The 12,996-nt window shown below is 39.0% G+C and overlaps 1 protein-coding gene across 4 annotated transcripts in view; it reads left to right on the top strand.

The window, feature by feature from the left end:
- The window catches only part of reln (reelin), a 99,824-nt gene that overhangs the window by 83,748 nt on the left and 3,080 nt on the right, over nt 1–12,996 (top strand). For 2 of the 4 annotated variants that reach the window (XM_051134418.1, XM_051134417.1), the window contains exons 51-63: nt 576–730; nt 871–1,085; nt 1,646–1,823; nt 1,912–2,087; nt 2,624–2,730; nt 2,850–3,092; nt 3,174–3,349; nt 3,431–3,504; nt 3,848–4,009; nt 4,193–4,350; nt 4,435–4,654; nt 4,754–4,951; nt 10,364–10,462. In XM_051134418.1, the coding sequence (XP_050990375.1) occupies nt 576–730; nt 871–1,085; nt 1,646–1,823; nt 1,912–2,087; nt 2,624–2,730; nt 2,850–3,092; nt 3,174–3,349; nt 3,431–3,504; nt 3,848–4,009; nt 4,193–4,350; nt 4,435–4,654; nt 4,754–4,951; nt 10,364–10,462 (2,161 nt within the window). Of the gene's footprint in view, nt 1–575; nt 731–870; nt 1,086–1,645; nt 1,824–1,908; nt 2,088–2,623; nt 2,731–2,849; nt 3,093–3,173; nt 3,350–3,430; nt 3,505–3,847; nt 4,010–4,192; nt 4,351–4,434; nt 4,655–4,753; nt 4,952–10,363; nt 10,463–11,082; nt 11,089–12,996 lie in introns of all 4 variants that reach the window. The other 2 variants (XM_051134419.1, XM_051134416.1) reach the window with 2 other exon arrangements.

Here is a 12,996-nt window from a genome sequence, read left to right as displayed (position 1 = left end):
GCAGACTTTTATATAAACACACACACAACCCTTGTAAGTGATCAACACAAGCTTCTCCTTTTTTACAGATGGTAAGGAAATTGAAAGATCAACACTGTGTAGATGTTCAGCTACATCTAATTGTTTTGGTAGTACTTCATTTTTAGATTAAGAATATATTTCAGTATGGTATTACTGTAGAAACATAGCAAATTTCTCTCTTATTTACTTTTGGATTTATGTAATTTGAGAGAATCATTCACTGAATTAATATTTGTGCCAAAGCAATGTAAATGCTGTTATGCTCACTGTGTGACGAGTTCTAAAAAATTACCTAGATATTGAGAAAAAACTGATATTGTGTTGTGCATGTTTTGTTTTGGTTTGGTTTGGGTTTTTTTAACCCAGTTATCAAAATATTTTTATTGAAATTTTATTAAATAACCATGTGATGTTTGTCTTTCTAAATCAGTTTGATGTGCAGTGTGAGCCTCTTGTTGTTAAAGGCACAGGATCACTGAAACAGTAACTCATCCCTTCACTCCGTTCTTCTCTATATACAGTACTCATATTCTTCTATATTTATTTCATTTCAGTGAGCGATCACTGGCTATTTTCTGAAGATTGCTTCGTGAAGCGTTTCTGCAACTCTCCAGACGGTGTTATGGTGTGCGGCAACACTGATGGACAGGAAGTTTATGCCGTTACACATGACATAGTTCCTGCCAAAGGCTGGGTCATGCAGTTCAAGGTGAACTCTCAGTAATGCATGCATGCTTCCATCAGTCAGTCATTTGTTTAGTTAGCGGTTTCTATGACAGGTCGTAGTCATAATTATTATTCGTAATTATTTGTGAATGCAGATGGATAAGTATGTGTGTTCTATGTCAGATTGCGGTTGGCTGCAGTGTGCCAGAGAAGCCTGCAGAGAGACAGGTTCATGTTCAGTACTCTGTGAACTTTGGTGTGACCTGGAAGTACCTGGTACCTCAGTGTTTACCTGCAGATCCTCGCTGTGCCGGACAGGTATCACAGCCGTCTGTGTTCTTCCCTGCTGACGGCTGGAAGCGAGCGGTTTATCCTCTGCCAGACAGTCTCGCTGACACGTGAGATATCAAGTTATTTTAATGCTCTTTTTTCAATGAGCAGTAATGTGTTCAGACAGGAGAATAAACCAATTTTATCTCATATTCATCATGTCAGCAGAGAATCATCAAAAACACACCATGATTCAGTTTACTATAGACACTTTAATTCAGTAGTAATTCCTGGCTGAAAAGATTTTTAAATATTTGGTTAAAAAAGAATATAAAATCTCTTCATTATGCATCAATGTCTAACCATACTATTTAAGAATACTATTACTTTTCACAGTGGAGATCACAGTGCAGCTTTACAGGGAAATTATTGCTGTGACAATGTCTTAAATTCTGTAGTTTAGTTACATACAGAAAAATTATTAGAAAAGTAGTATAATATGTTAAAAAAATGTCCCAGTGACCTTTCAATATTCAACAAAATAAACCACATTTCAGACACAAAGTGGAGCACATCTTATTTGCTCAAAGTCAAACTCATTTTTACAAGTGTTTCTAAGTTCATGTGCAGGGACAAGAGTTCTCTGATATCCTCAGCTGAGTGATGGATATTCTGGTGTTGTCTATAGAACGGTGCGCTTCCGCTTCTACCAGAAGTATTCAGATACACAGTGGGCGGTGGAGAACTTCTACATTGGACCAGCTTGTGAAAACCACTGTGGAGGTCATGGAGACTGTCTGGACCAGCACTGCCTATGTGACCCAGGCTTCACTGGGCCCAACTGCTACGCCAGCACCATGTTGAAGGTAAACCAGAAACCCAGTGTGAGACAGCAGACATGTGAAAGCTCACGTGATCACCGCAAACATCATGTTGTCATTGTGTCCCTAGCAGGCGTCACTGAAGGAACGCTTTGACTGGGACGGGGCCCGTGGGCCGCAGTGGCAGATGTTGGAAGGCGGATACCCCTGTACCGACTGTAGGGTGCTGGTGGAGGGAACGGCACTGTATTTTAATGGTGCAGATGCCAGACAGGCGGTCACTAGTGATCTGGACTTGCGTGGGGCGAAGTAACTAGACAAAACATTTTTCTTTGTTCTGCCACACACATAACATATTGTATGTCAAAGCCTTCACAGTTTCACAGACATCAAAGGCATTTATTCTAAAGGCCTCAGAAAGATTGTTGATGTTAGCATGATGTAGCTGAACACCTCAATTGTTTAGTTCCAACTACCCAGCTAACAACATTTACTTCCCAGAAGGTTCCCAAAACACATTTTAAGGTTTGTTTTTGATTAGGCAGGAATGTGTTCTTTTCACACTTTCTAATTTCTACATTTTATTAAATGCTGTATTACAGTAATGTTTGTCATGTAACTGTACAATGTAGTTGATTTTTTCACAAGAAAAGAAACAGGATGTTGCATTGTTTTGTTTCTTCCTCTGCATGATGATACATATTCTAGGCCTTTATCATACTAATTAAATGCAATTCCTAACGCTGCCCTTTTTAAAAACCCAAGAAATCTGTTTTAAAAAAGAACTGTACATAAGACTAATTGTATTTTCTTATTAATAACATGTGCCTGTGCTGCCGTTGCAGGTTTGTGGAGTACTGGGCTAAAATCGGCAGTGAGGAGAACGTTACTCTGTGCCATCGTCCAACCTGTCGGAAAGAGGGTGTGTTATTGGATTATTCTATTGATGGAGGTATGTTTCTTTGATAATAACACAAATGTAAAATCATTCTCATCTTTTCTTTTATGAAGGCACAAGTAATATAAATTGATTTGACTATATAATTTGCTTTCACTACTTCTCTCTGTAAGGTGTGTCTTGGACGTTGCTCCATGAGATGGACTATCTAAAGTACGTATCTGTAAGGAGAGATTACATTGTGTTGCCTGAGAGAGCGCTGACCAATGCCACCCGTCTGCGATGGTGGCAGCCATTCTCGTTGTTGTCGGGCCTGGCCAGGTCAAGTGCGGAGCGTGCTCAGTGGGCTTTAGACAACATCCTCGTGGGAGGGTCTGACATCAACCCCAGCACCCTACTGGACACCTTTGATGATGGTGATTCATATGTTATATAACAGGATTTTCTTCAGCTACTGTTCATATTACAGAGCTACACTAATGTTCTCCTTCCTCCAGAGGGTGTTTCTCATGAAGAGAGTTGGAGCTTCTATCCCAATGCTGTCCGTACGGCCGGCTTCTGCGGAAACCCATCATTCCATTTGTATTGGCCTAACAAGAACCAAGACGGGTCGCACAACATCCTGGCAACCCGTGAACTCATTGTTCAGCCTGGATACATCTTACAGTTCAAGGTTTGAGCACAAGATGCATGAGATAATTCCGTTTTCACACATAAACGCACATATATATTGACTGGTCTTTTTCCACTTAAGATTGTGGTTGGCTGTGAGGCAGACCGATGTGATGATCATCATTCAGTGCTGTTACAGTACAGGAAGGATGCCAGGTGAGTACAGACGACAGATGTGCGTGTATAGCCTCCTTCATTCCTTCATTTTTTTAAGCATATGGCATCCTGGTAGAGGTACAGCTCCAGTTTGCAGCCATCATTTTTTCAATTTTTGTAAGACTGTCTGTATTCACTTTCTCCTCCTTTTATCTGTTTGTTTATTTAAAGTTGGAGCTAAACTCTATAGGACAGTGGCCCTAAAGGTGCAGGATTGGAGACCCTAATCTATTGTCAAAGCCCACTGTTAATGACAATTAGGTTATGAGAGAGAGGAAGGGGAGTAGAAAAAGAAAAGAAGTGGTAATATGTTGTCTAGTAATGAAATTCCTTTCTTCCACAGGTCAGACGTGTGGCAATTAGTCCAGTCCGCCTGTCTCCCTTCTTCTGTCAACAACGTGGGCTGCTCACCTTTCCAGTTCCACGAGTCCACTATCTACAGTCCTGTCAACAGTTCAGCATGGACCAGAGTTACCATTCAACTACCTGACCATGTGTCATCTGGGTATGCCTCATTGAATCCATATAAATGATCCCTTAAATAGTCTTTGTGACAGATCATTAGGATGAGTGGAAGTAGTTAGTTGTTCAGAGGACTAATCCATAAATCAAAAGTATTATTTATGGTCTGGTTTTCAGAAATTAATGCACATGTCTATAAATATCTGACTCCCCTTTATGTCTACAGTGCTACACAGTTTCGCTGGATCCAACACAAGGCCCCTGGCGAGCGCTACAGCTGGGGCGTAGATCATGTGTACATTGGGGAAGCATGTCCTGGACTGTGCAGTGGTCATGGGTACTGTACCAGTGGACCTGTCTGCATCTGTGATGAAGGCCATCATGGTGGGCATCATTTTCTGTAACTCTGTGATTCCATGAAGTTTACAGTACAACAGAACAAACAGAAACAGGTTTTGTCTTTCTCAGGTGATGACTGCTCTTTGTCTAGCAGTGAACTGCCCAGCTCTATAAAGGATAACTTTGAGTCTGGTTCGGTGTCTCAGGAGAGCTGGAGCTTGATTCAGGGTGGTGGGGTGGGCAGCGGATGCGGTCAGCTCTCTCCTCACGCTCATGGGGACTCGCTGTATTTCAATGGTTGCAAGATGAGACAAGCCATCACTAGACCTCTGGATCTGACCCGTGCTAGGTATAACAAGAAAACTGTTCAAGACTTCCATTTGTTTTCTTGCTCATTGAAGTTATTAATACAATCAGTCACCATCCTCTCAACATCTCTCTCCTCTAGTAAAATCATGTTCGTGCTGCAGATAGGCAGTGTGTCACAAACAGACAGCTGTAATGCTGCACTGGATCAGGCGGATACAGTGGACCGGGCCGTGCTTCTCCAGTACAGCGTCAATAATGGAGTTAGTTGGCATGTCATTGCCCAACACCAGCCAAAAGATTTCATCAAAGCCCAAAGAGTGTCCTACAACATTCCACTGTGAGTCTGCAAACATGCATTGCATGAATTCCATTATTACAAATAATGCTGAATTACTATGTTGCATGGTGCTAACATGAACATGCAGATGAATTTACCTTTGAGGTGAAAGTTCCGAAGTCCTGAAAATCTAAAACATGTAGATAGAGGAGCCTTCCCTGCTGAAAAATCTAGTATTGCTGGTCACCAGCATAAGGTATGTTTTGCATGCTGGATCCCAGCATGAGACGCTGGTTGCTGGATCTCAGCATGGGATGTGGGTTGCTGGTTTGCTGGATCCCAGCATGAGATGCTGGTTTCTGGTCTCCAGCACGGTAAGCAGGTGTGCTGGTGGACCAGCATTTGTTGTCTTTTGGGTGCTGGTATGATCCCAGCAAGACCATAACAAAACTTGTGTATGTGTTTCACATCAAGTTTCTTTTGAAATTGGTTTATGTTTGTAGTTAAAGACAATTTTCCAAATTAATTTGAATAAATTATTTAATAAAGAAAAACACATTGGATGTTTACATAGTAAAATCCTTAGTGTTAAACAAACACGGCTCAGTTTTCTTATGGTACGGATCTATAGAGAGTAAAAGTAACACTGAGGCAGTGTTGTAGTTAGTGAAATAAAATAGATTCACTCTACAAATGATGACTGAGCATTAGTGATGACATCTGTACAATCAACAGGCAGAATCACTGAGGATAAGTGGAACAGCAAGAACAGAAAAGGTGAAGTGGTGAACAGAAACACAACAACTACAACTCACTTACAGCCACACAGCCATAGATGAAATCAGTACTGTACCAGAAAATGAATAAAAATATGCAAAAACAGAAATACCATATTCACTTATTGCAAACCAGTTTGGCTTTATTTAGTTCATATGGTACATGTACAAAAGTTGCCAAAATCTGTTACCATTATGGTGATTGTCCCCTTTAGTTAGGCACTTGGTCGTTGACTTTGGTTGAGCTCACTTTGTTTCAGCAATAAATGCAATTTTCAGTAATAATGTATGGCCCTGACTGTACTGTCATCCCTGTGTACAGATCTTATGAAACAGGAGACAATTACTTTAATGCCTTAAAAAAACATTTTACACAGCAAAAAGCCCACTGTTCAACTCTCCTGGGAGTTTATTTGACGCTCAAGAGTGTTAAAAGTAATACTGAAGCAGAGTTAAAGTTAATGAGATAATTAGGTGATTAATTAAGTGATGATTGATCATTATTAAAGACACCTGATGTTAACAAGCAGAATCACCAAAGGAGAAAATCACATTTGTATGTCACCATTATAGTGGTCAGTGTTTTAGTTGGGCTCTTGACACTTACGTTTTTTAATTTAAGTTTTGTTTGGCTGCCATAACTGAGTTAAAACAGTCAGACAAGCCAAAAGCACAAGTCATCAGGTGGTGATGATTATGTTTTAACATAATCATTATTTGACCTCATTTAGAATCTAAACAAATTCAATGAATCAGGTCAAATAATGATTATCTTGAATAATTAACATCAGCCTTGTGACTCCACAACAAAAGATCCTGTCTTTTTATATATTTTGGAAGAATTTTTTACAAGCTGTTGTGATAAAAAGAAGAAAAAACACTTTCTAAATAAATCTTCAAACGGCATATTCAGATAAACAGATCAACTCTGAATATCAAAAAAAAGCTACTAAAAAGTCATATTAAAAACAGCAAAAACAAAAGAAAATAGTAAGAATAAAAGAAATTACAAAGACAATTCAGCTCATAATTTATTCATGCTGCAATGTATGATGGGAGCCATGGATGAGTTTTGATTGGCTACAACATGCTGTTTTAATGGTTACCGTTGTTGTGAATATCACGCTGATTCTTGTTGTCTGTGTGTCTAAATTAAAGATGTTTTAGAAACAACTGTCAAATTATAAATATTATATTGTTCACAGGGTTGATGTAATCAGTAAAGAAAACCTAACTCAGATATGCAGGTCACTACATGAATGTTATGTCAAAACACAATCAAGGCCACAAGATTGCCTTTCCTCTGGTTTGTCTGGCTGTTATATCTTTGTTACAATAGCCAAACAAAATCGTTGTTTGGCTTCCTCAAAAGAGGGGGGTTGCACGTTAGCACCTTTCTGATATTAATTACATTTGTTCAAAGTTAAAACAGTGTCTTCATGATTTTGCCTGTGCATTAATCACTTTCCAAACGACTTCCAAAGTAATCTAGTCAATGTGCTAAATGCAGAGAGTTCAAACAGTACTTATGCATACAAGTACTTAATAGAATTTATAAACGTTGTGTCCCAAAGCGCTCATTAAGCGTATGCTGTTCTCTGAATGAATATGAAGAGAATGGGCTCCATTTTGTTTCTGTTGTGTGTAGATGTATGAAAGTGAAGATCTGTTATATAACTATACTTCACTATACCCTTCACTTCATCTTGCAGACAGTCCGTGTGAAGTAATTTTTGTCATCAACACGGTTTGCTCATGTCCACACAAACAGTCCATGCACAGCCAGATCTTTGTGTCCATGCAGACTTGTGTGCAGACAACACATGTGTGAGTGATTTGAGTGCTCAAGAACAAAATTTCCACTAGGTAGTGCGTATACACCGGACACATCCATCCACACTTGCAGTTGATAGAATATACTTGGAAGGTATATTCTGGAATACTTGCACACACATTTGGTGCTAGAACTCGTAAAATGAAGTGTAGTCAGGCCTTCTCTCCTATGTCAGCCACATGGCCAGGTAAGTGAGGTACTTGTTTTTCTGAGTTCTGTAGAATTTATAATCATCTGACCTCAAGGATAAGAATCAGGGGGAACAAAGCAGTTCATGTTATCAGAGTCACAATGTATTAGTGTCAACACCCCTTGCTCCTCCCAAAAGGTGATGGATACAAAAGGTAGGGTACAATGGGTCTAAAGGCACCCCAGGGTAAAAGGCGTCTTTGATATTATTTTCCTCTAAACCACTAGATAGCAGAAAAACGTGGTGTAGCACTTTCCAAAACATTCACTTTTCAACATACATGTGCAAAATGGTATGATCCTCCTTTTTAAATAACAAAAGGATATGTAAAAGTAAGGTATTTGGGGTAAAAAGCACCCCTGCTGTTGGGACTGAAAGGCACAATAATTACCATAATAATTAATAGAAGGCTGACTTTTCCATTTGTTGACATGACATTGTTAGATTCAGATGGTAAATATGATATATGTGACCCTGGACCACAAAGCCAGTCTTAAGTTTATTTGTAGCAATAGCCAAAAATGCATTGTATGGGTCAAAATTATTGATATTTCTTTTATGGCAAAAATCATTAGGAAATTAAGTAAAGATCATGTTCCATTAAGATATTTTGTAAAATTCCTACTGTAAATGTATGAAAACTTAATTTTTGATTAGTAATATACGTTGTTAGGAACATTATTTGAAGAACTTTAAAGGTGATTTTCTCAATATTTTGATTGTTTTGCACCCTCAGATTCCTGATTTTTAAATAGTTGAATCTCGGACAAATATTGTCCTATCCTAACAAACTATACATCAATGAAAAGCTTATTATCTCAATTTTGAAAAAATGACCCTTACGACTGGTTTTGTGATCCAGGGTCACATATTATCTTGGGTGTCCATCTTAGAGATAATCACCACGTTTAGAATGAAACCATCATATTTAAAATCATGCTATTAATCATATCATATAATAAAATATCATTTGTTGTTACTACTGTAAATCTATATTAAATTATTATGGGATCTACTACAGTGCTTTCAGAATCTTTGCATTTTAAAATGTTTGTGTTTTTTAAAATATATGTTTTATATTAACATTTTAATGACAGTATATTTATTGAACAAAAATAATTATTTTAATAATCAAAATAAGCAGAAAATACTACAAACTTTGTTTGATTGTTTTGAACAAGTATTAACTTTGACATTATTAAAAGTATTTGTATCAATACTGTGTGCCTTTCACCCCATGTTGGTGAGCCTTTTACCCCGTGTGTGGGGTAACAGGCCCCCCTTGCCACCTCATAGATTTTTAAGATTTTTAAACAAAATAAACGACTTGTATAATTTATTTTCACACAGAATTTGTTGCTCCATAAATGTTCAGTACAAACGTATGTATTTTTCTGCAATCATATACTTTGGGCGCAGTGAAAAGCACATTTTTTAGGGGTGCCTTTAGCCCTGTTGTACCCTACCTGTTTGTTGGATCCAGTAACCTTGTGCTTTGACTAAGACTAAGACTAAAATGGATTAAAGTGAAACATTTTGTGATGCATTGTGTGAAAATGGAATTTAGAAGGTTGTCATCCTCTCTGCCTGCCGTCTGTTATAGCACCATGTTGGTTAAAAAAAAGAAAAACACTTGAACCTTACCTATAGGCAGTCCATCAGTTCATCCCCACTGGGCATGGGGTAAGTTTTGAACTTTGCCTAATGATGACTCCAGGAATGTTAATCATTTATTCATTCATAGTGTTTCCCAACCTTTTTTTGTTACAACCTTATACAGTTATCAGTTAGGCTCAATTACCCCCCTCAATGACACCAGATCTTACTGTGATACCAAGACTGCAGAACTTCAACAGTAACATGTAGGAGCATGAGGTCCACCCTCAGACACGAGCCTCCTCTGCATTGTCTTGCAGTTGAGTTAACATCTCACATCTCAACATGTTTGTCTGTTTGTGGGTTGTAGACCAAGGCACGTAGCTGTTTTACTTGCACCAAGTTGAACAGTTTGGTAAAGAGTAAATATTCATGCAGATTAGCTTGTAGGTGTCTGAGTGAGTGTCTGAGTTTGTGCCAAAGCAATGATAAATGATCCACAGTTTAGCCACATTGATGCTGTTATGCACATTGTGTGAATAACTTTGAAAAGTGACTTAGATTCTTAGAAATGTCTTCTAGAGACAAAAAGTAATTGTAATTGTAAAAGAGGACAGTCAGTCTGACTGTGAGGTACTTCATTCATGAATTTTGTACCTGCCACATATCACCTGCTGGAACATGTCAGAATGTACTGTAAGAGAAATTGTTTTGACTTTTAATCTGGTTAGAGAACGAACTAGAGCTTCATCACATGCAGTGGATCCTTACAATCATGTATGTTCCTGGACTAGTTCTGGGTCTCTGAAGATTGGTTTGTCCACTGGTTTTGGTCCTGGCTCATAACCCACACCTGTGTCCCTCTGGGAAAAAACAAGTCTCACTCATGTGCTCCATTTAATTGTTGTTAACCCATGTCATTACACTTACTTGCTATGAGTCAATCTAGCCTATTTTCAAGGACCATGGTGTTTTGTCTTAAGGTTGAAAGTTGTACCAAAACGTTCTTCTGAATTGCATCTGTACTGCATCACCTTCAAAGTACATTTATTGGTGTGTTTGTTTCTCTGCTGTAGTGAGGCTCGTGTAAGAGGCGTACAGTTACGATGGTGGCAGCCACGCCATGAGGGTGCAGGGCATGATCAATGGGCACTGGACCATGTGGAAGTCATTCTGTGAGTACTTCTGCCTGCAGACATTAAACCAGTCTATAATTATGACAATAATTTCTCCTTGATTCAGACATCAGTAAAATCTTTCAGCACAGCTTAAATAACACAAGCTGACACCTATAAAAAAGTGCTAAGATTTGCCAGTATATTCTCCTACTAGGTTTATAATGAAGTACACTCATTAATACCATAGTTTCTACATAGTACTGCATTGCCAATAGGTGTTAAACACTCCCTTTTCCCATCCTACACACACATATCTCAGTCCCCATCCCTCTCACTCAAGTTCTGGTCCTCACACTGCGCTCTCTCTCTCTCTCTCTCATCACTGCCCTCCACATGTTCACTGCACTCACCCGTCTGCCTTCACCACCCTCTGCTGCTCTGCAATAACCTTTTCCTTTCCTTACCTCCACCTAAATGTATGTTCATCTTTGGCCCCTCTGTTTTCACTTCCAACATTCAACTCTGTTGGCACTGCATTCCCTCTGTTGCTCTGGTCCTGCTGGCGCAGGTCAGGGTTCTTCCACCCCCAGACCTTTGTGCAAGCCAGCAACAGCCCTGTCCTGCATCTTATAACCTTTCCTCTCTTCTGTATTCTGCTCCCTATGGCATGGCTGTAGTGTCAGGTAAGTGCTTTGCTGTTCCCAGAATGCACCAGTGTTCCCTGCCTTTGGTCTTCCCTCATTGAAACTTTCTTGTACATCACTATAGACCACATCCCCCCATACAGGTGGAAAAAATTAAGGAAACAGCACATGAAAAGATTAACTGGAGTTCATTATAATTTATGTAAATTAATTAAAATTGCAGCAACGTTCATTGGCTGTTAGAAATACATTGTCATCTTGAAGAATATCCAACAGCTGTTAAAACTGTATGACCACATTTCAAAGAAGCACCAAAACTCTGAAATATTGGTTTAAGATTTCGAAACATTCCTTTTCCAGATTTTGTTTTTGCACAGTATCGTGTGTATGTAAAACTGTGTTGTTTCCATTATTGTTTTCCTCTGTATCCTACGCATCTAATTTAAAGACTGTTTCCTTTACACAGCTGGATGTTAATGTCACCCAAAACAGATCTAACATTTAATTTTGGTTTTATACAGTGATTAATCATGTACTTGAAAATATTATGTGCAGAGACAGGTCAAATCAGTCATCCAGGTCACTGGAGAATGTGTTCAGTTATAACCCATCAATATATACCCATCCCACATACAGCTGGAGTGTCAGAAACAAATATACTCTACTCCTTACACACGACACTGTATGCCAAAGGATGTACCCAATGCAAACACAAAGCAAAATAGTGTAGCAGTGAAATGAAATACTCAACATACACTCACTGGTCACTTTATTAGGTGTACCTTTCTAAACCTAGGTCAAATGCTCTTTACCCCCAGAATAGCCTGGATTCCTCATGACAGGGATTCAGCTTGATCTTGGAAACAGTCTCTGTGGATTCTGGCCCATGTGGACATTATAGCTGCCAATCAGCTACATATTCATGATGCACTACTGATGATCTAGTATATGCTTTGTTGGATTGAGATGTAGACAGTGGGCTTCATTCATGAAACAGGAGCAGAACAAATTTTTGTGGAAATCGTTAGTAAAGCCGCTCTGACGTAAATTTTAGAATTCATGAAAATGTTTGTTTTTTTAAAATGTTAGTTGGTACGAACGAAATGTACACCTGCTCGGTACTACGTGTAATTGGTGTAATTGGTGGTAATCCCCTGATTGTGGCAATGAGTGGTTTAAAGAAGTCATGATTAGCTGATTAGATATTTGCATTAGCAAGCAGATGTCCCTAGAAAAATGGCCACTGAATGTATAAGAGTGAACTCTCCTGGGCACAACTCAAACGTGAGTTCAAAAGTGACATTGATGTAGATGTGTTGAACAGGGTGGACAGATGACTTAAGAAAAGAGAGATCCATCCATTTCTGAACCTTAACTTACACGGTAATCACAATTCACACCACCAAGGAGTCAGTTCCCAAAATTCTGGGGTGGTGTGTTAATCTTATCTTCGATGTTATACAACATTAAAGCAGAAGTCCACTTCTAGAACAAAAATTGTAAAGAAATTGTCTTTTTTGAGGAAAAATTTCAGGATTTTTCTCCATATAATGGACTGCTATGGTGCCCCGAATTTGAACTTCCAACAATCGGTTATTTTCATTTAAAAAAATACTATTTAAATACTGTTTAATCTCAAATGCTCATCTTGTCCTGCTCTGCCTGAACTCTGTGTATTCTGGTTCAAGACATTCAGGTTATGTTGGAAAAACTCCAATCGTATTTTCTCCCTCAACTTCAAAACTCATTTCAAAATCATCCTACATTGCTGCAGAAGTACCGACTGGCATGTGGAGAGGGAGACGAGAGGCGAGGGGATCCATATGCAAGCTTTTATTTATGGGACGAGACAAATACATGGTCAGACAGGCAGGGTCAGAACAATAGCAAACAGGTATAGCGGAGGGAGGCACAAGAGAAGTCCGAGAGGCTGGCGTGGGTCGATCA

The sequence above is a fragment of the Labeo rohita genome, chromosome 18 (genome assembly GCF_022985175.1).
Source record: "Labeo rohita strain BAU-BD-2019 chromosome 18, IGBB_LRoh.1.0, whole genome shotgun sequence".
Lineage (NCBI taxonomy): Eukaryota > Metazoa > Chordata > Actinopteri > Cypriniformes > Cyprinidae > Labeo > Labeo rohita.
This window is presented reverse-complemented; position numbering and strand designations above follow the sequence as displayed.